This window comes from Cervus elaphus, chromosome 22 (genome assembly GCF_910594005.1).
Source record: "Cervus elaphus chromosome 22, mCerEla1.1, whole genome shotgun sequence".
NCBI classification, from domain to species: domain Eukaryota; kingdom Metazoa; phylum Chordata; class Mammalia; order Artiodactyla; family Cervidae; genus Cervus; species Cervus elaphus.
Window position 1 is genome coordinate 16,208,558 of NC_057836.1, and position 26,131 is coordinate 16,234,688.

The 26,131-nt window shown below is 49.4% G+C and overlaps 1 protein-coding gene across 2 annotated transcripts; it reads left to right on the forward strand.

Moving 5' to 3' along the window:
• Positions 1-1,342: 1,342 nt before the first annotated feature.
• Positions 1,343-25,611, forward strand: CD4 (CD4 molecule). Of its 2 annotated transcripts, none has more exons than XM_043882354.1 (10): positions 1,343-1,645; positions 8,759-8,864; positions 8,988-9,152; positions 18,600-18,758; positions 19,394-19,627; positions 20,623-20,961; positions 22,137-22,337; positions 23,065-23,130; positions 23,533-23,600; positions 23,892-25,611. In XM_043882354.1, the coding sequence occupies exons 2-9, from the start codon at positions 8,816-8,818 to the stop codon at positions 23,571-23,573; spliced, it is 1,254 nt and encodes a 417-aa protein (XP_043738289.1). In that variant the 5' UTR covers positions 1,343-1,645; positions 8,759-8,815; the 3' UTR covers positions 23,574-23,600; positions 23,892-25,611. The 2 variants fall into 2 exon arrangements, with proteins under 2 accessions (XP_043738289.1, XP_043738288.1); XM_043882353.1 differs by having other exon boundaries at positions 1,346-1,645; positions 23,065-23,186.
• The last annotated feature ends 520 nt before the right edge of the window (positions 25,612-26,131 follow it).

Here is a 26,131-nt window from a genome sequence, read left to right on the forward strand (position 1 = left end):
TGAGGAACGAGTCAGAGATTACACACAGGGACTTCCCTGGTGGTCCAGGGGTGAAGAATCTGCCTTGCAATGCAGGGGACGTGGGTTCAATCCCTAGTTGGGGAATTTGGATTCCACATGTTGCCTGGAGAAGACCCTTGAGAGTCCCTTGGACAGCAAGGAGATCAAACCAGTCAATCTAAAGGAAATCCACCCTGAATAGTCATTGGAAGGACTGATATTGAAGCTGAAGATCCAATCCTTTGGCCACCTGATGCAAAGAACTGACCCACTGAAAAAGACCCTGATGCTGGGAAAGATCAAAAGCAAAAGGAGAAGAGGGCAGCAGAGGATGAGATGGTTGGATGGCATCACTAACTCAATGGACATGAGTCTGAGCAAACTCTGGAGATAGTTAAGGACCAGGGAGCCTAGCATACTTAGTCCATGGGGTCGCAGAGTTGGACATGACTTAGTGACTGAACACCAATGTCATGTGGTATGGCAAAAAAAGACAAGAACCACACAAAAACTCAATCAGACAAACAAACAAAAAAAAAATCAAATTAAAAAAAAGAGAGAACAGGGGGGCTTTCCTGGTGGTCCAGTGGTTAAGAATCTGCCTCGCCATGCAGGGTTTGCGGGTTTGATCCCTGGTTGGGGAACTAGGATCCCACAGGCCATGAGGAAACTAGGCCTTTATGCTACAACTACTGAGCCCAAGCACCATAATGAAAGATCCTGCATACCCCAACTAAGACCTGACGCAGCCAAATAAATAAATATTAAAAAAGAGATTATACCCAGTTTCTTGTGTTTGAACCCAGTTCCTTGGTGGGCCCCTCACTGAGTGGGAAACTTGAAGAAGGAGTAGGTTTGGAGGGTCGTAGTATGGAGGTGATGGGTTTGGTTTGGGAGGCTATGCGCTGGGTTTGAGTTTGCTATGTCTGCTGAACATCCAAACGGGGAGACCCCCATCTGGTGCTCATGAGAGATCTGAACCAGAGAGAAACATTTGCGGATTGGCCAGAAATGAAGGCTCACAGGAAAGAAGCCCAGTCCATGGTCACTGTGATTGTCTCAGGTGCCCCTTCTTAGCCCTGGCCCTTTCTGCTGCACGGGCCCAACTATGATGGCTTTGGTGAGGGAGCCCTGAAAGCAGCTACTGAACAGATGTCCTCTGACCCTGGAGTTAGATGCTGTGTGCGGCTGACCACAGCAGCTACTGTGGATCCTCCATCTGCTTCCCACTTCTTGTTTCCCTGAAGCCCTGACCAGACTGTAATATCACTGATCCAATCAATGTTTTTCTTGCTAGCCACGAAAAGCACATTGACGCTTTTTCCTGCCATCCACCCAGACGCGGGGCCACATTCTGGGCTCCGGCCGGGTTCTGCTAAACTTTTTCCCTTGACTTTGTCATTTTCATTCTGACATCTTCCCCAAAAGGCAGAGGGTGGGGACCCCAGCCCTAGATGGTGACGTTGGGGGCTGGCCCAGGCCTGGGGAGTGGAGGAGACTTGCTACCAGGCTTCCTGTCTCTCCGTCTAAGCATATCTCTGCCTGCAGAAGTAACAGGCGCCCTCCCCAGTGGGCCTCTGCTCCCAACCCTCACAGAGACACACCTGTGCAAGAAGCAGAAGGGAAGAGAGACCCAGGCCGGGAGGTAAGAGGGACAGACCAGGCTTCGTTCCTTTCTGAGGGTCGGGAAGGGGAGGGGTGTGAGGCAGGAGATGTGTTGGCATCACAGGTCTTGCCCAGAGCTCCGGCAACCTTCTCTGGCATTTCCCGAGCCACACTCTCTCCCTGGAAATGTGAGCTTGCAGAAGCGAAGGGACTCTGCCATGCTTCTCTTCACAGCCCACTGCACACAGCTCAGTTCCCGGGGCGGAAGGGTGTCAACTTGGACTTGGAGATCAGAGAAGAAATGGGCGCTTCAGGGCCCCGGGCTGAAAAAGGCCACTGGTCATGGGCAGTAGAGGAGATAAAGACAGGGAGAGGGGAAAAGAAGGAAAAAAAGGGGAAAGAAGAAATGGAAGAGACATAGAAAGAACCCACAAATATTAAAAGAGGGAGGAGGCCTAGGAAAAAGAAAGGAAAAGAAAAAACAATATAAAAGCAAGAGAAAGAGAAGGAGAACCTGGTGTAGAGACATTTCTCCCTTCAAATTAATTTTCCCAATAACTCACTCACCAAAAACTCACACCAGAAATCACATTTGCAGCATTTCATAAGCCATATGACTGATGTAGCCTCTTTCGACTCTCAGTTTATGTTTCTACACTTTTGTTTGTTTTTCGTGCCTTTTTAGGATTTTTGAACAGTATATCTAAAGACACTTCCACTTTAGCTTTAAAATGATTAATGAGATGATTGAAAGCTAAAATTCTGAGAAGGGGGTGAAACCTAGCTCCTGGGTATGACATGCGGTAAAAGGGAGAGATACGTATTTTTAGGCCACCACGTCATTAGAAAAATTGGTTCTAAGAAATCAGTGTTAGGTGTCTCAGCTGCTCTAGGAAAGGAGGCTGTTGGGGGCGTTAGAGAAGGACTTGCAGACCCTCCCTGGGCTTGGTGGGGTGTGTGGGGGACACACAGGAGGTGATACCTCTCTAGCAGAATGCTCCGAAGGACCCCTGCCTCCCACCTCCACATTCTCAGTCCTCTCCTCTCTCCTGAGGCCTCCTTGGCCTGCAGCCCTGTTCCCCAGGGTGTCCACTGTCCTCCCATCCTGGCCGGATTCTGTGTGTGTGTGGATGGGGGCCTCCTCCCTACAGTCAGACCCCTCAGAATAGAAAGGCCCCACTGTCACTCACTCAAACATCGCGCTCTGGGTGGGACAGCTCTTCCTGAATGTCCTGCCCTTTCGGGGTGGGCTTTTCGGGGTGCAGGACTGAGGGTAGAGCCTGATGCCGGGGAGGTCACTGCACTGCGTGTTTGACAATTTCTTGTGCTGTGTAGAGTCTGGGCTGGAACAAAATGGCCGCCCTCCTCACCTCAGAAGAAGCGGTTCCCAGAGAACCGTGGGATGTCTCCCTCCTTCAGTGTGGGCGCCCTCAGGTAGAAGAGGCCCACTTGAGATAAGACTCCCTCCCATCAACTGGTCTGGGCAGAAGCCCCATAGGCCTTGGGCCCTGATCCTGGCCCTGGCATGGCATCAAGGATTTGGGTAGACAAGGCCCTGGCCGCTTTAGAGCCTCCGTGAGTCTTGGCTGAGTGAAATGCCTTTGATGAGGCTGGGTGTGCGGAGGGGACAAGCAAGGGGCTGGGGTTTGTGGGCTCCTTGGCTGAGGTCGGCTCTGCACCCCTCCGGGGATCGTGGAAGGAGAGGGGGCGCTCCGTTCCCCCCATGTGGGCAACGGAGGCAAAGGAGAGGATGGTGGAGGTTTGCAGCCACCGAACCACAAGGGTCCCTTGGAGGGACCAAGTCTCTAGGAAGTTAAGTTCGCACGAAGCCGGAGTGCAGCAGACGGGGCGCGTGCAGTGGGGGGCACATCCGCGGCGGGCTGGAGGGGGCTGATGGGGGCCATGCGGAGGAGATAAAAGTGCCTGCGGGACCACAGACTGTCACTGCGGTGGGGCTGTGCCCTCCTCCCCCCAGCCCCGAGCCTCTCCCTTCTCAGCCCTGCCGGGGGTGGGGGGCGGCTGGGGCCCCGAGGGCAAGCAGTGCGTTGCCACCTTGACCTCTCCTTTCGGTGTCCTGCTCCAGGCCTGTGTCTTGTGTCTCAGAATCTCCTTCTTTCCCTCTGCCCTACCTCGTTTTTGCTACCTGGGGCATTGTGTGTGATCGTGGACTGTGTAAATGTAGCTGCTGCTTTAATGAGCTAATCTGGGTCCCTCCCTGCCTTTCTGTCCCACCCCCCCACCATCCTCCCATCATCCTCCCTTGGGTCTTCTATGTATTCCTCTGCAGAATCTGTCCTTTCTCCTTTGTCCACCCCACAGCCATCTCCCTGGCATCTATCCTGGGCCCCAGGCTGTAGTCTGCAGGCTCCCTTCACACAGAAGCTTGTGGGGAGACTGCAGCCTTCCACCCAGAGGCCAGGATGCTGGTTTCCAGGCCAGGAGGGACTGGAGCTTAGTGGCTGCTGGAGAGAGAAGGGATTCTGAGGGGAAAGAAGCAAGGGGCCCTGCAGGCAAGCCAGGAGAGCTAGAATTGCCTCATAGCAGAGGAGGAGAGACAGACACAGGGAGCTGAAGGTAGAGGTGAGGGGAAGCACAGCTGTGAGCAGAGAAACAGGGAGAGAGAGGAGCCAAGGCCTCGGGGACCCGTGGGCCCTCCCGCCGGCCTCAGGAGCCTGCGGTGTACAGTGTACAGGATGCTACTGTACCGGGGCAGAGCGCTTCTGGGGAGGCTGAGGATGTGGGGATCAAAGGCCAGCTCTCTGGGGCGGCAGCGGAAGCCCCAGGCATCAAAGCAAACAGCAGCTGGAAACCCAGAACCTCCTCCACCGACCAAGCTGAGCCCTGGGGTTGTGGGTTGGGGCAACACAGGGAACTGGGGGTGGTAAGTGGGCCTTGCACTGAGGCCAGGATCACGGAGTGGGGAGGAAAAATTGACCACACCCGGGGAGGGACAAGAATGGCCCTAGTCTTGCTCAGGCGTCTAAGCTGACTCTGAACCTCAGGGAAGGGCATCTCACATGGAGACTCCCTCACTCTCTGCTCACCCAGGGCACGGTGAGTCTAGGATGGGCGGACAGTGGGACCTACTCTCAGATGTAAGAGTGCCCCGCCCTACTTTCTCACCCCAGCCTCCTGCTATGCGCCTTGTGGTCCCAGGCCAACTAGTAAACAACTTCACCCGTGACCTAGCCTCCCTCTTCCTTTCCTGGAAACCTCCTCCTCCTTTTTTTTTTTTTTTTAAAAGATTTATTTATTTATTTTATTTTTTTGACTGTGGGGGGTCTTTGTCGCCACATGCAGGTTTTCTCTAGCTGCGATGAGCGGGGACTACTCTCTAGTTGCGGTGCGTGGGTTTCTTACTCCGGTGGCTTCTCTTGTTGCAGAGCTTGGGCTCTAGACGTAGGCTCAGAAGTTGTTGTGCACAGACTTAGTTGCTCTGCAGCACGTGGAATTTTTCCGGACCAGGGACCAAACCGTGTCCTTTGCATTGCAAGGCAGATTTTTAACCACTGGACCACCAGGGGAGCCCCCAAAACCTCCTTCTTGACCACTTTTCTTCTTATTTCCCTTATTTAAAAAAAAAAAAAATTCTAGCAAGTTTCTACCAGGCATTAGGCCCTGAGTAGTTCCTCTTTCAGGCAGACAAAGCAACATCAGGTTGGCTCTTTCCCTTCAGGACTCTGCCTGCTGCTTTGGCATCTGGTGCCTCAACACCTCTTGAAGAGGAGGCTTCCCCTGCCCAAACCTCACTAGGAGGGTCAAGCCCTTAGCACGCACTCAAGTGCTGCCTCCTTATCATGGATCATTGGCCAACAGGAAATGGAATCCATCTCAGATGGTTCAAGACCACCTGCAGAAAGAGGTTTTGAGGCACCAGATGCCAAAGCAGTGGGCAGAATCCTGAAGGGGAAAGGGCCAACCTAGTGTCTCTGGAACCCAGTGAGGGCTTGAGTTGCTATTAGGGGGCCACCTGGCAAGAGCTGTGGTCACCATGGGAAGGAAAGGGCAAAGGAGGGAATACAGCTGATGCCAGAAAATATGCCCCGAGCCAGGAGAGAACAAGGATAAAACACCCCAACCTCTCTCCCCAGCCCTCTCATCTCTTGTGGGTGCTTCCCATTGGCCGACCCCAACTAGGAGCTGAAGGCCGAGGGAGCCTGGGTGACACAGTGTATAAGGTGTGCAGTGGTCAGCCTCCTTGTGGAGAGCAGGGCAGAGACCATGGGGAATGCCTGGGGGTTGGGGGTTTGGGCTTCCCTGATGGTCAAGTGATTAAGACTCTGTGCTTCCAGTGCAGGGAGGTGCAAGTTTGATCCCTGATTGGGAACTAAGGTCCTACATGCTTCGTGGTGTGGTAAAAAAATTTAAAAAATAAAAGAAGGAAGGTGGAGGAAGTGGGAGGGAGGTTCAAGAGGGAGGGGACATATGTATACCTATGGCTGATTCATGTTGATGTATGGCAGAAACCAACACAACATTGTAAAGCTGTTATCCGCCAATTAAAAATAAAAAGAAGAAAGAAAAGAGAATGCCTGAGAGGACGGGCACAAGAGTAGGCCGTGTGGATGGGGACGACTTGATGTCATCCAGGCCAGGTTTGAGTGTGTACAGACACTTTTTAGTAACAGAATTACCATGTTGAGTCCAGAAAAAAGTAATCAGTGATTTCCCCTCTCTGTTCAATTCAATTTGGTTTAAGTTAACCAAACACATCCCAAGACCCTTCTCTGTACTCCAGATGGGGCCAGTGGTGGCCTTGCTGGCTGGACCATCATCTCCAGCCTAGAGATCAAGTTGGTGGAGGAGAGTTGTTATTGTTCAGTTGTGTGCAACTGTTTGCGACCCCTTGGACTGCAGCATGCCAGGTTTCCCTGTCCCTCACCATCTCCTGGAGTTTGCCCAAGTTCATGTCCATTGCATCGGTGATGCCATCCAGCCATCTCATCCTCTATCACCCCCTTCTCCTCCTGCTCTCAATCTTTTCCAATGAGTTGGCTGTTCACATCAGGTGGCCAAAGTTTTGGAGCTTCGCTTCAACATCAGTCCTTCCAATGAATATTCAAGGTTGATCTCCCTTAAGATTGACTGTTGGTGGAGGAAAGGCAGGAACTGAAACTATGGTAGAAGGTGGGATGTGCCCATAAGGGGGTCAAGTTCAGAGTGGGAGACTCTGGGAGTTCAGAGCAGACAGCTCACTGAAAGGTGGTCCCCAGCAGAGAGAAAGACCAGCCTGGGGTGGGGGTGGGGGAGAAAAGTAGGTCTGGATACACAAGCTGCGCGCCAGGTGTGCGCTGACAGCCCCAAGGCTGTCACTGCTCTGGGGCCCACCCTCAATCTGGGGCCAAATTCAGACACTTAAAAAAAAAAAATTGAAGTACAGTTGATTTACAATGTTGTGTTAGTTCCTGGTGTACAGCGAAGTGATTCAGTTATATATACTATACTCTTTTTCATATTCTTTTCCATTATGATTTATTGCAGGATATTGAATATAGTACCCTGTGCTATACAGTAGGACCTTGTTGTTTATCCATCCCGTATGTAATAGTTTGCCTCTGCTAGTCTCCCAGACTTCTAGTCCAACCCTCCACCACCCCCTCAAAGACACTTGAGCCAGGTCCCGCCTGCCTGCAAGGCACTGTCTGGTGGCCTTCCTTTTGGCTCTACTTCCTCCATGTCATCTGGTCCCCTTACCATCTGATTGAGCTTCCTAAAGCTCTCAAAGACCTCATTACATCTCTGCTCCAAAATGAGCAGCGGTTCCCAGTGCCCTGCAGAGCCAAGCCCTAACTCTCTGGCCTGTCCAGCAAGACTCGAGATCAGGCTCCACCCACCAAGACTTCCCTCCAGAGCCACACACTCCCCCCCCACCGACCCCGACTCTGCAGACTGTGGTGGGGTGCCCTCCCCTTTCCTTTCCAGCTGGCTTGGGGTTGTCAGACTTGAGTGTGCACCAGTCCCCCAGAGGGTTGTGAATGCAGATGGCTGCACCCAACCCCAGCTCCTGATCCCGGAGGTCTAGGGTGGGCCCCAGAGGTTGCCTGTCTCACAAGTTCTCGGGTGATCACACGTGGAGAATCACTGCTCCAACCCAGTGCCACCCATTCCTCCAGGTCCACGCAGAGCCCTTCTGCGACCCCCTCCCTCACGGCCCTGTCTCTCTTCCAAGCCCACAGGAACTCCGGAGCATCACCTTTTTGCTTGTCCCACTCAGAGGCCTTCTAGGGAATCACCCTCTGCCCTTTCCCTAACCGCACCCCTCATGCCAAATCAAACCCCAGGAACTGGGGGTTTTCTTTCAGAACTCCTCCCTTAAGTCTGTCTGTCTGAGTTCAGGCCTCATCTTCTCTCACCAGGATTCTTGCAATCCTGCCTCCCATGCTTGACCTCCTCCAGGTCCTCTTCTGCTCAGCAGCTGGAGGGATCCATCCTATAAGTCTACTCCTGTCCTTCTCTAAGTAAAGCTCCCTCGAGCGCCCAGGGTCATGGCACTCTGGGACCTTCATGACCTGGCCTGACTCCCTAGTCCCAGTTCCTATCAATTTGCCACCTTCTCTGAGGCTTCTTCTTTTTAAAAAACTTTCATTCGCACCAGAGGCCATTCACTCATTTTATTTTGTAATTCATTGATTGATTAATTAATTTTTGGCTGTGCTGGGTCTTTGTTGTTGGCCACAGACTTTCTCTAGTTGTAAGGAGTGGGGGCTGCTCTCTAGCTGCGGTGGGAGGGCTTCTCATTCTGGTGGCTTCTCTTGTTGTGGAGCACGGGCTGTAGGACGTGTGGCCTCAGTAGCACATGGGCTCAGTGGTTGCAGCTCCCAGGCTCTAGAGCACAGGCTCAATAACTGTGGTGCAAGGGCTTAGTTGCTCCATGGCATGTGGAATCTTCCTGGACCAGGGATTGAACCCATGTCCCTTGCCTTGGCAGGCAGATTCTTAACCACTGGACCATGAGGGAAGTCTTTTGAGAACCCTTTTCTGGTTCCCCCTGGCAAAAAACCCACCCCTGGCCTGGGCACAGCATGCGTGGCACGTAACCCATGGGTGTCTTGTTCAGAGGCCTGCACGTCTAGGTTCGCGCCTGGCTGTCTGGGTCATGAAGGGGACCCAGCCAGGTGAAAGCCTGCTAACTGCTGACTGGTATCTCCCCCAGGCCCTGCCCTTTCTTCGGGGGAAGGCTCAGGCCCCCTGCCTGCCTAGCAGAGCCGCAATGTGCCCGAGGACTTCTCTTAGGCACCTGTTCTTGGTGCTGCAACTGGGTGAGTGCTCAGACTTGGGGTCCGGGTGCAGGTGACTTGGGAGGAGGGGCTGGTTGGGGACTGCCGGGTGGGGGATGGGGCAACCACAGCCTCAAGGCCTGACCCCCCTGTTTTTCCACCTAGCGATGCTCCTGGCTGGCACTCAGGGAAAAACAGTGGTGCTGGGTAGGGCAGGAGACCAGGCGGAGCTGCCCTGCCAGACTTCTCCCAAGAAGAACCTGGCCTTCAGCTGGAAAGATTCTTCCCAGTCCAAGATTTTGGGGAATTATGGCACCTTCTTGCACAAAGGTAGGTGGGCCCTGCTCCCTGTTTAGAGAAGAGAGCCCTGGGGAATGAACATACCTGTGGCATGGCCCGGCTCCTAGTAAACGCTGGGGTTCTGGAGGGTTCTGCCGTCAACCAGAGTCTCAGGGACTCCCCAAGTCCAGACCCGCCCTCTGCCAGCTACTGGTGGGCTGGGGAATGGCTTCTGGTGGTCTATTATAATTTCATTATTTTAATATTGATGGCCTTATTTTAATGGATATTAGAAAAATAGCTATCATATGAAACCCATGATTTCATGAACGTTTTTGTTACAGACCAATGATGATACTTTGTTTACTTCCATTAAGAGCAACAGAATGTTTTTTTCCTAGCTTTTTAAAAAAATTATTTATTTTTGACTGGGTCTTCATTGCTGCTTGGGCTCTTCTCTAGTTGTGGCAAGCGGGGGGCTACTCTCGAGTTTAGGCCACACTATTCTCTAGTGTGGGCTTCTCATTTCAGAGGCTTCTCTTGTTGTGGAGCACAGTCTCTAGGCAAGGGCTTCACGAGTTGTGGCACGTGGGCTCCAGAGCTCAGGCTCGGCAGCTGTGGCACATGGGCTGTTGCTTCTCAGCATGTGGGATCTTTCCCCACCAGGAATTGAACCCATGTCCCCTGCACTGGCAGGCAGATTCTTATCCACTGCGCCACCAGGGAAGTCTTTTTCTAGCTTTCAAAGTGGAAAGAATTAAGATTTCAAAACTTCTTAGGAACATTATTTTGCAATCTTATTTTTTCACGTAAATTTTACCTTCATGCTCTTGTTTAAGTAACTTCTTTCTTCTGGGTATGGCTTCTAATATTCAATACATTATTGAATGGGAGAAAGTCATATAAGTCAAAAGTAGAAAAATGCCACCAGTGTGAAATGTATTTATTCTTTATAAGTTTATTTGATTTATTATTATTTGCATTTCACTGCTTATTTTGACATTTTCTCTTAATTCAAATGTATATAGAAGTTGAATAAGTATATGATGAACCCCTATGTATCCTTCTCAGCTTCAACAATGATCAGTTCATGAGCAATATTGGTTCATATAACTGAATCACTTTTCTGTACACCTGAAACATTGTTAATCAACTATATGTGGATTTAAAAAACACATCTATAATACCATCATCAATGCTTAAAAATTAATTCCTTAATGACAAAAAATATCCAGCGTTCAAATTTTCCCAAATGCCTCATAATATTATTTTTACATTTGGTCTATTTGAATCAGAATTCAAATAAAAATTCATGCATGGTATTTGCTTGATATGGCCCTTAAATCTCTTTGAATTTATACATTTACTCTCCTTTTTCTGCCCCCTCTTGCAACTGATATTTGAAGAAACCAGGCAATTGCCCTGTAAGTTTTGCACTGTGGTAGCATTTAACATGTGTCTCTGTCCCTTAAATCTCCTAGAGATTAGCTCTAGAGACATGATCAAGTTCACGTTCATTTTTCTCTCAGTGACTTATTTAATAACTGTACTCCATATTACAAAGCATTATAGCCCCATCTTTTTTTAAAATTGAAGTATAGCTGATTTACAGTGTTGTGTTCATTTCTGGTGTGTAGCAAAGTGATTCAGTTATACCTACACACCATTCCTCCTATACACCATTCCTCCTACACACCATTCCTCCCCTTTGGCAACCATAAGTTTGTTTTCTTTGTCTGTGAATCTGTTTCTGTTTTGTAAATAGGTTTATTTGTATCACATTTTAGATTTCACATATATGTGATATATGATAGTTGTCTCTCTTTCTGACTAAATTTACTTAGTATGACAATCTCTAAGTCCATCCATGTTGCTGCAAATAGCATTATTTCATTCTTTTTATGGTTGAGTAATATTCCATTATATATACCTTCTTTCTCCATTCCTCTGTTGATGGACATTTAGGTTGCTTCCATGTTTTGGCTATTGTAAACAGTGCTGCCATGGACACTAAGGTGCACACGTTTAATCTTTTGATAAGACCATTTTATAGATGGTATTATATTACCAATTTCATCACATTAGGAGGCATGCAATATTTATTGCTCCTTTTGTACTAGTAATACAAAATAATCAGAGGCTCAAGTTTAGTTTATTTATTTGTGCTTCCCAGGTGGCGCTAGTGGTTAAGAATCCACCTGCCAATGCAGGAGACTTGCAGGAGACTTGGGTTTGATTCCTGGGTTGGAAAGATCCCCTGAAGTAAGAAATGCCAACCCACCCCAGTATTCTTGCCTAGAGAATCCCATGAACAGAGGAGCCTGGAAGGTTACAGTCCATGGGGTTACAAAGGATTGGACACAACTGAGCAACTAAGTCATTAAGAGATCTTAATAAATTGAAATATTAAGAAGTGTTGGCAAGAATACACAGAAGAACTATACAAAAAGATCTTAATGACCCAGGTAGCCACAGTGGTTAAGTCAAGTGGGCCTTAGGAAGCATCACTATGAACAAAGCTAGTGAAGGTGTTGAATTCCAGCTGAGCTATTTCAAATCCTAAAAGATGATGCTGTGAAAGTGCTGCACTCAATATGCCAGCAAATTTGGAAAACTCAGCAGTGGCCACAGGACTGGAAAAGGTTAGTTTTCATTCCAATCCCAAAGAAAGGCAATGCCGAAGACTGTTCAAACTACAGCACAATTGCACTCATCTCACACGCCAGCAAAGTAGTTCTCATAATTCTCCAAGTCAGGCTTGAACAGTACATGAACCATGAACTTCCAGATGTTCAAGCTGGATTTAGAAAAGGCAGAGGAACCAGAGATCAAATTGCCAACATCCGTTGGATCATCGAAAATCAAGAGAGTTCCAGAAAAACATCTACAATAGTGCAGTCAATAAAATCAACTTTACTGACTACACTAAAGTCTTTGACTGTGTGGATCACAACAAACTGTGGTAAATTCTTAAAGAGATAGGAATATCAGACCACCTTACCTGCCTCCTGAGAAATCTGCATGCAGGTCAAGAAGCAACAATTAGAACTGGATATGGAACAACGGACTGGTTCCAAATTGGGAAAGGATTACACCAAGGCTGTATATTGTCACCCTGTTTATTTAACTTATATGCAGAGTACATCATGTGAAATGCCAGGCTGGATGAAGCACAAGCTGGAATCCAGACTGCCAGGAGAAACATCAATAACCTCAGATATGCAGATGACACCACATTAAGGCAGAAAGCAAAGAAAAACTAAAGAACCTCTTGAGGTAAGTGGAAGAGGAGAGTGAAAAAGTTGGCTTAAACTCAACATTCAAAAAACTAAGATCATGGCATCTGGTCCCAATACTTCATGGCAAATAGAAGGGAAAAAATGGAAACAGTGACAAACTATTTTCACGGACTCCAAAATCACTGCAGATAGTGACTGTAGCCATGAAATTAAAAGACTCTGCTTGGAAGAAAAGTTTTGACCAACCTAGACAACATATTAAAAAGCAGAGACGTTTCTTTGCTGACAAAGGTCCATCTAGTCAGAGTTATGGTTTTTCCAGTAGTCATGTATGGTTGTGAGAGTTGGACTATAAAGAAAGCTGAGCACCGAAGAATTGATGGTTTTGAACTGTGATGTTGGAGAATACTCCTGAGAGTCCCTTGGACTGCAAGATCAAACCAGTCAATCCTAAGAGAAATCAGTCTTGAATATTCACTGGAAGGACTGATGTTGAAGCTGAAGCTCCAATACTTTGGCCACCTGATGCGGAGAGCTGACTCATTGGTAAAGACCCTGATTCTGGGAAAGACTGAAGGCAGGAGGAGATGGGGATGACAGAGGATGGGATGGTTGGATGGCATCACTGACTTGATGGACATGAGTTTGAGCTACCTCTGGGAGTTGGTGATGGACAGGGAAGCCTGGCGTGCTGTAGTCCATGGGGTAGCAAAGATTTGGACACGACTGAGCGAATGAACTGAACTGAGCTGAGCTGGATGATACACAGTGAGATTAATCTCCCTCTTACTCCTGATCCCCTGTTACTTGGTTCCCTTCCCCAGAGTCAACTGTTTTAATCAGTTTCTATGTTTCCTTCAGAAGATGAACTAGGACTTAACTGAGCTGAGTTCTTAGACTAGATACCAATGCACAATCCATAAAAGGAAAAATGGATACATTGATCTTTTTTTATTTTTATGTTTTGGCCGTACTCCACTTGTCTTGTGGGGTCTCAGTTCTCCAACCAGGGATCGAACTGGTGCCCCCTGAGGTGGAAGTGCCAAGTCCTAACCACTGGACTTCCAGGGAATTCCTGACATGTTGGTCTTGACCAAAATAAAAAAACTTTGCTCTGCAAAAGACTCTATTGAGAAGAGGAAAATTGTCTTAATTTATAAAATATGAGAAAATATATTCAAACTACATATCCAACAAAGACTAGTAGAATATGAACACAACTCTCAAAATTCAATACCAAAAAACCCAAACAATCCAATTAGAAAATAAGCAAAAGACATGAAGAGATATTTCACCAAAGAGGACATAGAGATGGCAAACAAACACATGAAAATGTGTTCATTGTCATTAGTCATCAGGGAAATGCCAATTACAACCACAATGAGATATCACCACACATGTATCAGAATGGCCAAAATTAAAAAAAAAAAAAAAAAAAGGTAACATCCAGTGCTGGTGAGGATGCAGCCACTGGTTACTCTTATATTGCTGGTGGGAGTATAAAATGGTACAGCTGCTCTAGAGAACAGTTCAGCAATTTAAAAAAAAATTTATTTACTTATTTTTGACTGTGCTGGGTCTTCATTCCTGCTCAGGCTTTTTTTTAGTTTCAGGGAGTGGGGGCTACTCCCTAGCTGCAGTGTGTAGGCTTCTCATGGTGGTGGCCTTTCCTGTTGGGTAGCAAGGGCTCTAGGACTTGGGGACTTCAGTAGTTGCAGCTCCTGGGTTCTAGAGCACAGGCTCAGTAGTGGTGGTACATGAGCTTAGTTGCTCCATGGCATGTGGGATCTTCCTAGACCAGGGATCAGACCTGTGTCTCTTGCGTTGACAGGCGAATTCTTTACCACTGAGCTACCAGGGAAGCCCTGGAAATTTCTTTAGAAAGCTAAACTTGCAACAACCTAGCAATTGCACTCCTAGACACTTACCCCTCAGAGAAAGAAAGACTTATGATCACACAGAAATCTGTGTAAAATTGTTGACAGCAGTTTTATTAGTAGTAGCCAACAACTAGAAATAACCTAGATGTCCTTTAATGGGTGAATGGTTGTATGCATGCTATGGACTATTTTTCAGCAGTGAAAAGAATGAACTATAGTTTTGAATCACAACCTAGATGACTCTCCAGAGGATTATGCTGTATGGGAAAAAAAAAAGCCAATCCCACAAAATAACATACTAAATAATTTCATTTATATAACATTCTCTGACAAGTTACAGAAATGGAGAACAGATTAGTGACTGCCAGGAGTCAGGGCAAAGGGGTCTGGGAGGGAATAGGAATTGGCTGGAAAAGGGTAACATCTTTACAGTGCTAGAAATGTTCTGCATCTTGAATTGTGTCCATGCCAATATTCTGGCAGCAATACTGTGCTATAATTTTGCAAGCTGTTACATTTGGGGTGAGCTGGGTCAAGGGTATTCCAGATATTTCTGTGCTATTTCTTATGGTTGCATGATTTTCTCAGAAGAAAATGTTTAAAGAATCATCAGAGTAAAATGATTAGCTTCCATAATGTCAAAACAAAACAAACAGAATGAAGAAGCTCCACACACACACTTAGAAGGATGTCAAGCACATTTTGTTAAGTGGAAAGTAAGCTATGTATATATCAATAATAGAGTCCCATTCTAATTTAAAAATTCAATGTGGGGGTTTCCCTGGTTGGTCCAGTGGCTAAGACTCAGTGTTCCCAATGCAAGGGGCCTGGGTTAGATCTCTGGTCAGGGAACTAGATCCCCCATGTGGCAACTAAGACCCAATGTAGCCAAATTAATATTAAATAAAAATAGATACTAAAAAAAAAGGAAAATTCAATGTGTGTAAATATATGTCTACACAAACAGAAAAGAGCATGAAGAAATCCACACTAAGTTGTTTGCAGTAGTATTGAGGATGGGCAAGGAAGGAGAGAAATGTTGAGTCTGTGAGTCTGTATAATTTTTGTAGTTCAAATAACTAACCAAAAAAGTAAAGATGATCTTAACACAACTTAAAAAATGTATATTATGAATGTTTTCCATTTCATTGAAAATTATTTGTAAATGTCATTTTTAGTGCTCACCTAATAGTCCATCAAGTTAGTATGCTCTAATATGCAGCCATTATCTTTTCATCTAATCTTGCACCCTATTAAGAACACTGTAATTATTATTTTTGTACTTACATTTTGGCTTGAATTTTAAACTTATTAAGGATAAAGTTCTAGAAATGAAATTAAGGATATGAGCTTTAAAAAAAAAAAAAAAAAAGTTGGTGTATACAGCCAGATTGCTTCCAGAAAGGTTCTATCCATTTACAGTAAGTCTAGATAATAATGTCACTGTGTGTGTCTTTCCCTGGAGCCCTTGCTGGCACTGAATACTAATATTTAAAACCTTCTCTCTTTTATTTTTTGCTAATTTTGATAATTGAAAAACATATCGTCGTTGTTTTAATTTGCATTTCTGTGCTCGCCTGTGAGCTTGAAACAATGTGCTCCGTTCTAAAAATTGTCACCTCTTTTGTGTCGATGTTTTTGTTCTGTTCCTAAGATCTCAACTTCTTTCAGAATGGCTTCCCTTCCCAGCTTCCTGATCTCTGACAACAGCAGGATCACTCTCCTGACCACTCCCAATTTCTGAACCAGAGTGGGACTCTTTCCCCCCACTTCAGTCCCTGATTTCCCCTCAGTCCCTGCCTAGGGCCATTCTTTCCGGTGGATGTGTTCTTCCGTTTCACCTTCTTTGTTCTCATGGGAACGCCTCCATCATTGGCCAAGGCCACCTACCCCTCCCCTGGGTTACTGTGGGAGCTTCCTGGCAATTCCTTTGCTACTGGTCTCTTCTACTTTGCTTCTCTTCCTCCTACGGCAGCGCTGATTCCCAACAGTGCCAGTCACTCCCTATTCCACTAGACTAAGCCTGGAAGAGCCTCTGCCAGACATTCATTCCCTCAGGATGGCTTCCCGCAGCTCCTCAGCCGGACACCTCACACCCAGGTATTCTCACTGCTTTGAGGTGGCTGTCTGTATGACTTTCCAGGAACTTTACCCGCTTCCTAGACATTCTTGCTGCAACACTTTCCTCTAGCTTACTTCTTTTTTTTTTCTAAAGAAAAATATTTATTTATTTGTCTGTACCGAGTGTTAGTTGCAGCATGCAGGATCTTCAGCCTTCGTCTGGCCTGCGGGATCTTGAGTTGAGGCAGGCAGAATCTTACTTTAGTTGAGGCAGGATCTTTAGTTGAGGCATGTGAACTCTTAGTTGTGTCATGTGGGACCTAGTTCCCCTCCCAGGGATCAAACCCAGGCCCCCAGCACTGGGAGTATGGAGTCTTAGCCACCAGATCACCAGGGAAGTCCCCTGCCTACCCTTCTTTTAAGGCTTTGTTCTGTACTGGTCTCCTCCAAGAACTGATCCCAGATTCTCTCACACTCTTAGAACTTTCACAAAGTAGAATTGCTTTTACAAAGTATAGAACAGTCTGGACAAGGGGGTCTTGATGAGACCCAGAAGAGCTTTTAGCAGGGAAGCAAGGAAGACAAGTTATTTTAGGGAAAGGTTGTTAGGTTTCATTTGTAACCAGTTGAGTTTTGGGGTGATGTCAGGACATCCAGATGAAGTCATTCCTTGGGCCACTGGAAACGTGGGCCCAGGAGGAAGGCGAGAGGTTAGGGCTGGGAGTTATCTGCTGAGCAGACAAGGGATGCAGTGGAAGTTTTTTTCTTTTAATATTCATTTTTATTTATTTGTTTGTGCCAGGTCTTAGCTGTGGCATGTTGGATCTAGTTCCCCATCCAGAGATTGAACTTCCTGCATTGGGAACTCAGAGTCTTAGCCACTGGACCACCAGGGAAGTCTCACAACAGACTGAATTTTAATCCTGGCTCTACCACTTACTGGAGTCAAAATTTGAACAGTAGAAAAAGGCATAAAATGAAAAACTCTCCTACACCTGTCTCATGGGGTTCACTTCCTATCCCCAGGGACAACCAAGGCGACCATTTCCTTGTGTTCACCGCTAGAAATATTTGTTCGTTTAAAAGATAGATGGATAGACAGTTAGAAATATAGGTAGATAGATGATAAATAACTTTCTCCCTCCTTTTCAAACAGTGATAGCTTTGAAAATATCTTTCTTTATTCAGTTAACAGTGTTTTTCAGATATTATTCCATCTCAGAATATAAACAGCCTCCTCATTCTTCTCTTATAGCATTCCACTGAAAGAGTGAGTCTAACTTATTTAACCTCTTCTTTCATGGTGGACATTTCAATCTGTATGTGCATTCGTAATTCTGGGAGTATTATAAATTACCTTCCAGGGGAACAGATAAATTGGGAGATTGGAATTGACATATACACACTACTATATATAAAACAGATAACTAAGAAGGACCTACTGTATAGCACAGGGAACTCTACTCAATACTCTGTAACGACCTGTATTGAAGAAGAATTTTTAAAAAGAGTGTGGGGACGCGGGGGAGGGGTGGCAAAAAAAAAAAAGAGTGGCTATGTGTATGTGTTTAGCTGAATCACTTTGCTGTACAGTAGAAATTAACATAGCATTTTAAATCAACTATACTTCAATAAAAACTTAAAAAATAAGAACAAAACAAATTACTTTCCAATGAAATTGCACTGGTTTATGTTCCTGCTGATAATGTGTAAACAAGAGTTTGGACAACTACTTAATTTCTCTGAGCCTCTGCTTCCTTATCTGCAAGATAAGCAAAACGGTACCTATTTCTCAGACTTGTGATGATTACCTGAGATGATGTGTGTAAAGTGTTGGCCTGTAGGAGCTGGTGGAGCTTCCCAGGTGGCTCAGTGGTAAAGAATCCACCTGCTAATGCAGGAGACTCAGGAGACATGGGTTAGATCCCTGGGTAGGGAGGATCCCTTGGAGGAGGGCACGGCAACCCACTCCAGTATTCTTGCCTGGAGAATTCCATGGACAGAGGAGCCTGGTGGGCTACAGTCCATGGAGTTGCAAAGAGTCAAACATGACTGAAGCAACTTAGCGCACATACATGTAGAGGCTGGTGCTCTCTAAGGGAGGTTACGATTTTATTTGGGGTTAGTGAGATGCTGTCCTGGCCAGGTAAAGGAATGTGTTTGGACCTCCTCACCAGTCTGGGGTTCTCAGATTAGGACCAGGGCAGATTTTATCGGAGATCAGCAACTCAGATCAGAAGAGTCGTGGGTACCACCCTTGCCAGGGCTGCACTGTCTCCAGGGTACCCCAACCTCCTCCATACGGGATCTGCTCCCAGGTAACAGTGAACTGAGCCATCGAGCGGAAACCAAATTAAACCTGTGGGACCAAGGATCCTTTCCTCTGATCATCAAGAATCTCCAAGTAACTGACTCGGGGACTTATACCTGTGAAGTGGACAACAAGAAGCTCCAGGTGGAACTGCAGGTGTTCAGACGTGAGTGGGGCAGCCTGGGACCTTCAGCCAATTTCCCTTCCTTCTTGACTCGCATCCTTGCACCCAAACCAGGGCCTGAGCTGCTGGCATTTCAACAGTCTGAAGACAGATCAGACAGGCCACTGTGTCTTCTCAGTGCCGCCTCAGGCCTTGGGTCAGGCAAGCGAGACAGAGACCTGGGGGCGAGTAGGAGGTGCAGGGGTGGAAAGGCAGGAGACAGAGGGAGGAGTGAGAGAGACAAGGAAGAGAGGTGAGCGGGAGGGGAGAGGAGACCCTGCCTTGGGCTGGAGGTGGACAGAAGGGAGATGTTGGAACAGGGTAACTGCAGATTCTCAGATGGCTCAGTGGTAAAGAATCCACCTGCCAATGCAGGAGACGCAGGTTTGATCCCTGGATTGGGAAGATCCCCTGGAGAAAGAGATGGCAACCCCACTGCAGTGTTCTTGCCTGGGAAATCCCACGGATAGAGGAGCCTGGTGGGCTACAGTCCATGGGGTCACAAAGAGTCAGACACAGCTTAGCAACTGAAACAACAAACAGACAACAGAGCAATACCCTAGGCTTCCTGGCTTCTTCTCTTCTTGGGGAGATGGTGTGTGTCTGCTTGTGACACAGTTCGCCTGCTCCCCTCACAGTGACTGCCAGCTCAGACTCCCGTGTGCTGATGGGACAGAGCCTGACCTTGACTTTGGAGAGTCCCTCTGGGAGCAACCCTTCAGTGCAATGCAAGGATCCAGGGAATAATAGGAAGGAAGACCTCAAGAGCCTGTCGCTGGCCCAGGTGGGGCTGCAGGACAGTGGTACCTGGACGTGCACTATCTACCAGAGCCAGCAGACACTGGAGATCAAAATACCCATCATGGTGCTGGGTAAGAGGGGCTCCCCCTCCCCCGCAGGCACCCCCTGCCTGCCAGACCTTCTTCTGCCCTCAATGCTGTGCTCCGGGAGGAGGGGAGTTTGGGGGGGGGAGGGGGAGGCTGAAGCCAGGATCCCCTAGAGCAGAAGTCTGCCCTAAGGGACACGCTGGCCTTCTCTTCCTCACAAGCCACTCCTTGGGGAAGCGAACATGGAAGAAAGAAGGGACAGGGAGTGTAAGGATGTCAGGGACCCCAGAGACCCAGGAGGAAGCCCCACAGGAGGGCTGTCAAGGGCATCTGTCTTTTTGGTTGCCTCAGCTTCCCCCTCCCACCAAGATGCAAGTCCACTAACTCAGAGATGCTCACAGCAACAAGCCAGCCCTGATGAAACTCAATGTTGCAGGTTCAGAGTCCTGAGTAGGCACTGGGAAGGAAACAAAAAAAGAGCCTAGAAGACAGGTGCTACCCCAAACCCTGTCCTCTGGGTGACTCACGTGACACACAGGAGGGTAGCGTGGTAATGAAGTTCATGGACTCTGTCTGAAATCCTGGCTCTGACTTGACTGTGTGGCCCCGGGCAGGTCACTGAAACTCTCTGTGCCTTGGTTTCTGCATCTGCAGAATGGGGATGATCTAACCTACCTTGTCGTGTCATGAGGACAAGTAATGTACTAAGTGCCCTTAGAACAGCGCCTGGCATGTAGTCAGCCAGTGTCTGCGCTTACCTCGAGAAGGGTGATGAATGTGGTACCCATGTGGTACAGGCCAGATGCCCTCTGTGCTCCGGGATCCTGAGGATCCCTGTGGCTGGGCTGTTCTAGGAGGGCTTCTCCGGGGAGGGGGCATTGCTGTGGCACCTCCCTGGGGTGCAGAGCAGAGAGAAGAGAGGAGATGTAGAAGGGACTTGAAGGGTTCAAGTGGCAGCCCAAGTGTTTGGACTCACCTGGCCCCCTTTCCTGCGCCTGCCTTGCCCTGTATGGACCCAGCTTCTCTCCCTCCCCATCCAGCCTTCCAGAAGGCCCCCAAAACAGTCTATGTGAAGGAGGGGGAGCAGGCGGAGTTCTCCTTCCCACTCACCTTCGAGGATGAAAATCTGGATGGGGAGCTGAGATGGCAGCAGGCGAACGGGGATTCTTCCTCCCAATCCTGGGTCACCTTCACCTTGACGAACAGAGAGGTGAAGGTGCTCAAGACTGCCAAGGACCTCAGGCTCCTTGTGGGGGAGAGGCTACCGCTGCGTTTCACTCTGCTGCGGACTTTGCCTCAGTACGCGGGTTCTGGAACCCTGACCCTGGATCTCACCAAGGGGAAGTTGCAGCAGGAAGTGAAGCTCGTGGTGATGAGAGGTGAGGAGCTAGTCTGAGACGGTGAGGGTGGGGTCAGGGGCCAAGGGACCTGGCTCAGCGCCCCTCCAAGTCATGACAGACCCTTCAAGAGGGTGCCTTGGCCCTGGATGCCTGATGGAGCCCATCAAAGGCCCTCTGGTTGGGGGAATTTTTTTTTTAAATGCGGCTATGTTGGGTTCATTGTGGCATGCAGGGTTTCTCTAATTGAGGCACAAGGACTTCTCTTGCAGAGCATGGGCTCTAGAGCATTGCAGGTCAGTCGTTGCAGCCCGAAGGGTTTAGTTGCCCTGCCGCATGTGGGATCTTAGTTCCCTGACCAGGGATCCAACCTGCGTCTCCTGCATTGGGAGGCAGACCCTGAAGTCCCTGGGGGTTGGTTTTGAACTGAAGTTGGAATCTTCTGTCCCTCCCTGACATCCAAGAGCCGGCCTGGGGTGAGCTCCACTAGAATTCCCGAGGGCCTCACTGAGAACCAGGCTCTAGTTCTACCTCTGCCGGGGCCCTCTCAGATCCCGACTAAGCCCCTCCCTTCTGTGGGTCATTTTTGTCCTAGGGAGGATAACAGTGTGACAGTGATGGTGACAATGTCAGGCGTCATACTGAGTTCTTCCCCTCCTACCTCCTTAATTATCATAACAACATCACCAATAATAATGGCTTAGATTGGGTGTTTCGTACAAGCCAGGCCCCATTCAAGTGCTCTGCGTGTATCTTTCCATTTAACTATTGTGTGGGGCTCTCCCTGGTGGCCCAGGTGGTAAAGAATCTGCCTGCAATGCAGGAGACCTGGGTTCGATCCTGGGTGGGGAAGATTCCCTGGAGAAGGGAATGGCAACCCACTCCAGTATCCTTGCCTGGAGAATCCCATGGACAGAGAAGCCTAGTGGGCTACAGTCCATGGGGTCACAAAAAGTCGGTCACCACTGAGCGACTAACACCTCACTTCAGCTTGGGAAGTAACTTCTTCAGAGACTCCTCACAGATGGTAAGCAGCAGGGCTGAGGTTCAAATCTAAGACTGCTGGATCTCAGAAGCTGTGCTTCCTCCATTATAACTGTATGAAAATGTGCTCTGAGAGGCTAGCAGAGTGGTGCTGATGTAAAGCACCATCGTCACTGTTCTATGGAATTCCTGGAGGTCCAGGGTCCCGGGCTCAGGCTGTTGTCCCTCTGCAGTGACCAAGTCCCCAAACAGTCTGACCTGTGAGGTGCTGGGGCCCAGCTCACCAAGGCTGACCCTGAACTTGAAGATGGGGAACCAGAGTATGAAGGACTCAAATCAGTCGAAGTCGGTGACAGCGCTGGAGCCTGAGGCTGGGACGTGGCAGTGTCTGCTGAGTGACAAGGGCAAGGTCCTGCTGGAATCCGAGATCAACGGTGAGTCAGGGTCCATGTTCCATGGCCTAACCCCGAGCCCCTGCCTCCTCAGCTGGGGGACCCTCCCAGTGCTGGTGGAGACCACCCAGCCTCCCAATTGCTCTGAGATGGGTAGGGTGGTAGGTGAGGGGCCGAGGACACAGGGCTGATGAGGTGAAGTGGAGTGTGGCCCTGAGCTCTTGTAGTCCTACAAGTTCCCACTTCCCTAAGGTCTACCACCCAGGAGTGGGGCTCCCCTGACCAAAAGCCCCCCTCCCTGGCTCCTCTTCAGACCCAGACATACGTGCACACCCAAACGTACAGACATTCGTGTGCATGGCAAGGGTGGGGACTGTTGGTCTAGTTCCCCAGAAAGCAGAGTGGCATCTAATCTTAAAACCCTTTCCCCAAGGGAGCTTTGGGGTTGAATGGATACACGTATATCTGTAGCTGAGTTCCTTCCCTCTTCACCTGAAACTGTCACAACAATGTCTTTTTTTAATTTTATTTTTAAACATCAAAAAATAAAATGTTAAAAAACAACAACAACAACAAAAAATCCTTCCCCAGCCTTTCCCTTCCAGTCCTGGTGGCCCCTAAGGGGACCACGTATCCTGCCTCGCTCTCTCAGCCCGAGGACCAGACCCAAGTGTGGCTGGGCAGTGAGACCCTCTCTCCTGGGCCCCCTTGTGTGCCCCTTGCCCTGACGGTGGGCAGGGAGCTGAGCACGCCTCTCTCTGTCTTGCAGTCTTGCCTTCAGACCTCACCCAGGCCTGGCCAAAGCTCCTGCCCGTGGTGTTCGGGGGAATCACAGGTCTATTGCTTCTCCCTGTCTTCTGCATTGTCTGTGTTAAATGCTGGCACCGCAGGGTGAGTGAGCCCTCCCCCGACGTCCTCGCACCCCCACGGGACACTCAAGACCCTGAGGCCGGTCCGGCCACGAGGGTGTCCTGTGTCTGTGACCCACTTCTCCTCTGGCTCCCTCTTCCCACTGCTCACTCCCTCACTGCCGGCTGGGCCCCGTCCCAGATCCCATAAGGAGGGAGAGAAACGAAGGCGCACAGTCAATTCTGGGACAGATGGCCTACTCGGCCACAGCCCTGGCCTCTCCCCTCCCAGCTTTCCCCCCATCCCCACCCCCGCGCCTCCCCTCCAAGGGGCAGCTCCCTTTCAGAGGCCCAGGGACCTCACAACTCGCCTCCTTCTCCCTGGACAGCGCCAGGCAGAACGGATGTCTCAAATCAAGAGGCTCCTTAGTGAGAAGAAGACCTGCCAGTGCCCCCAGTAAGGAACTGGGTGGGGGGAGCGGAGAGGGAGGGAAGGGTGGAGAAGGGAGGAGGGAAGGAGATGCAGGCTAGAGGGAGGCTGTGCAGAGGAGAGAAGCGGGTGGGGATGGCCCAGGAGGCAGGAAGCAGGCTGGAGGATGGAGGACCAGGTGAGGGGTAGGGGGCCTGGGGTGTGGCTGGAAGCCAGCCCTGCACTGGAAGGGAAAAGCAGGCTCTGGGAACCACAGAGGGCCTGGAAATCAAAGGGCTGGGAGGCACAGACTTGTTCTTCTTATTCTTTGTCCCCCAGCCGGCTCCAGAAGACCTGTAATCTCACCTGAGGCCCCAACCAGGAGGAGTTTTTCACCTGCAACCTCCACACACCTGGCTCCTCCGCCCCCCAACCCCAACCCCACCCCCGCATCTCCTATCGGGCCCCTGGGCCTGGGGACCAGATGAATGTAGCCGGGCCCTCTGGCCGCCTGCCGCCCTCCTGGTTGAGGGCACCTTGGGTCTGCTCTTCCAGATGCTCGCCCCTTCTTCCCCATTTTCTTTCTACTCCAACTCTAACCCTTCTCTGATGACTTCTCTCTCCACTCTCTCCCTCACCACTGGCTCGGATCCCGGGCAGCACAAGGGACTAGCCCAGCCTGGCCTGGAGGATGAGGCTGGGTGTCTGCAGCATGAAGCCCAAGACTGTCATTGTACGGGGAGAGGACCCTGGGACTAGAGAGAGGAGGGACTAGCCCAGGATCACAAGCTAGTCAAGGACAGATTCAGATCCAAAGGTTCCTCCTGACTGCCCGCCAGTAGCATTTCATTCTGCCTGCATCTCACTCTGCCTTGGCAGAACCACAGACTCACATCCTGACCTGGCACAAACAGGCACCCTGGGCACACTTGTTCACAGATGTGATTCCTTATCGCCCCAGCAGCACGGCTCTATTTACAAACCAGTTCCTTTGTTTGTCTATGGGCTTCCCTGGTGGCTCAGATGCTAGAGAATCTGCTTGCCAGTGCAGGAGACCGGGGTTTGATCCTTGGGTTGGGAAGATCCCCTGGAGAAGAAAATGGCAACCCACTCCAGTATTCTTGCCTGGAGAATCCCATGGACAGAGGAGCCTGGCGGGCTACTGTCCATGGGGTTGCAGAGTTGGACACGATTGACTGACTAACAATGTCTATTTCAGCCTCATGAAAATTCTGCAAGGCTGGTAGTGACAGGACCGAGACTAGCATCTCCAGTTTATAGACCAGAAACAGAAGACAGAGAGGTACAGCTAGTGTGTGGACTAGCCCCGGTCTCTTGACTGCTAGTTCCACTTCTATCTCTTGAACAGAGGGAAAATACCACGCAGGTCTCTGCAGCTGGCTGGTCACAGATGCCGGGTATGTCCCTTGTCCCTCCATGGGAGTCCTTCCTGGCAGGGAGTTTGCCTCAGAGAGTTCAGGATCAGGCAGGAGGGCCTCCCTGCCTAGAATCCCTCCTTCGTCCCCTGCTGGCTGCAGAATCCTGTTACCAGGGAACAAAACCTGCAGTTCTCCTAATCAGGGCACAGGCCCTGTGGGAGAGGGTGTCCACTGACCACCACTCACCCTCTCAGAACCTTCTGGAAGGTGAGTTTTGCCTGGGGGAGAGGTGGGAAGCTGGCTGGAAACAGCCCTCTGAGGGCGCCTCCTGTGAAGGGTGATACCCCTGGGCCTCAGTCTCCCCACCCTGCGCCCCCTTCTTCCTTCTCCCAAATGACTCAGGATACAAGAAAACCTCAGGGTTACAAGTTTTCTTCTTCTTCCTCTTTTCGATCCATTTCTCTCAGTATCCCCAGCCTCCTCTGCCCCACTCTCCTCCCTTCCCTTTCTCATCACCTCTTGCAATCCCTACCCTTTTCCCTTCTTTTCCTTCCAATTTGCCTCTTTGAGGAAGAACACCCAGCTGTCGACAGGGGTCCCCGTGGCTTGCTTGTATTCATGACCTGTCCCCACCCCTGCCTCCCTGAGCTGAGAGAAAAATACAACAGACTTAATTTTAAGGAAGATGCTCTTCATTTATGTGTGTGTGTGTGAGAGAGAGAGAGAGAGAAAAGGGTGGGGGAGACATTGCGTGCCAAGTCTCTTCAGTCGTATCCTACTCTTCCCGACCCCGTGGACTGTATCCCGCCAGGCTCCTCTGTCCATGGGATTCTCCAGGCAAGAATACTGAAGTGGGGTGCCATGTCCTCCTCCAGGGGATCTTCCCGACCCAGGGATGGAACCTTTGAGGGGGAGGCAAAGGTGGACTCTTTCCTGGGGATCTGGAATCTTCTGATCTGTGGGGTCAGACCCAGAGGACAGGTTGCCAGGTTTGCCCCCAAGAAGCAGACCAAGTTTCCCTGGGGAGGGAAAAATCCTCTGGCGGTGGTTAGCCACCTCCCCACCCCACAGGGCCCTGAGTGTGCGTGCTTGTGTGTGTTCTACTGAAAAGGAGAGACTGCAGGGGCCGTGTGTGCGCGCCACGTGAGAAACTGCGATGTGTGCGTGAAAACTGTGTGTGTCCCCCACACAAGTGTGAGT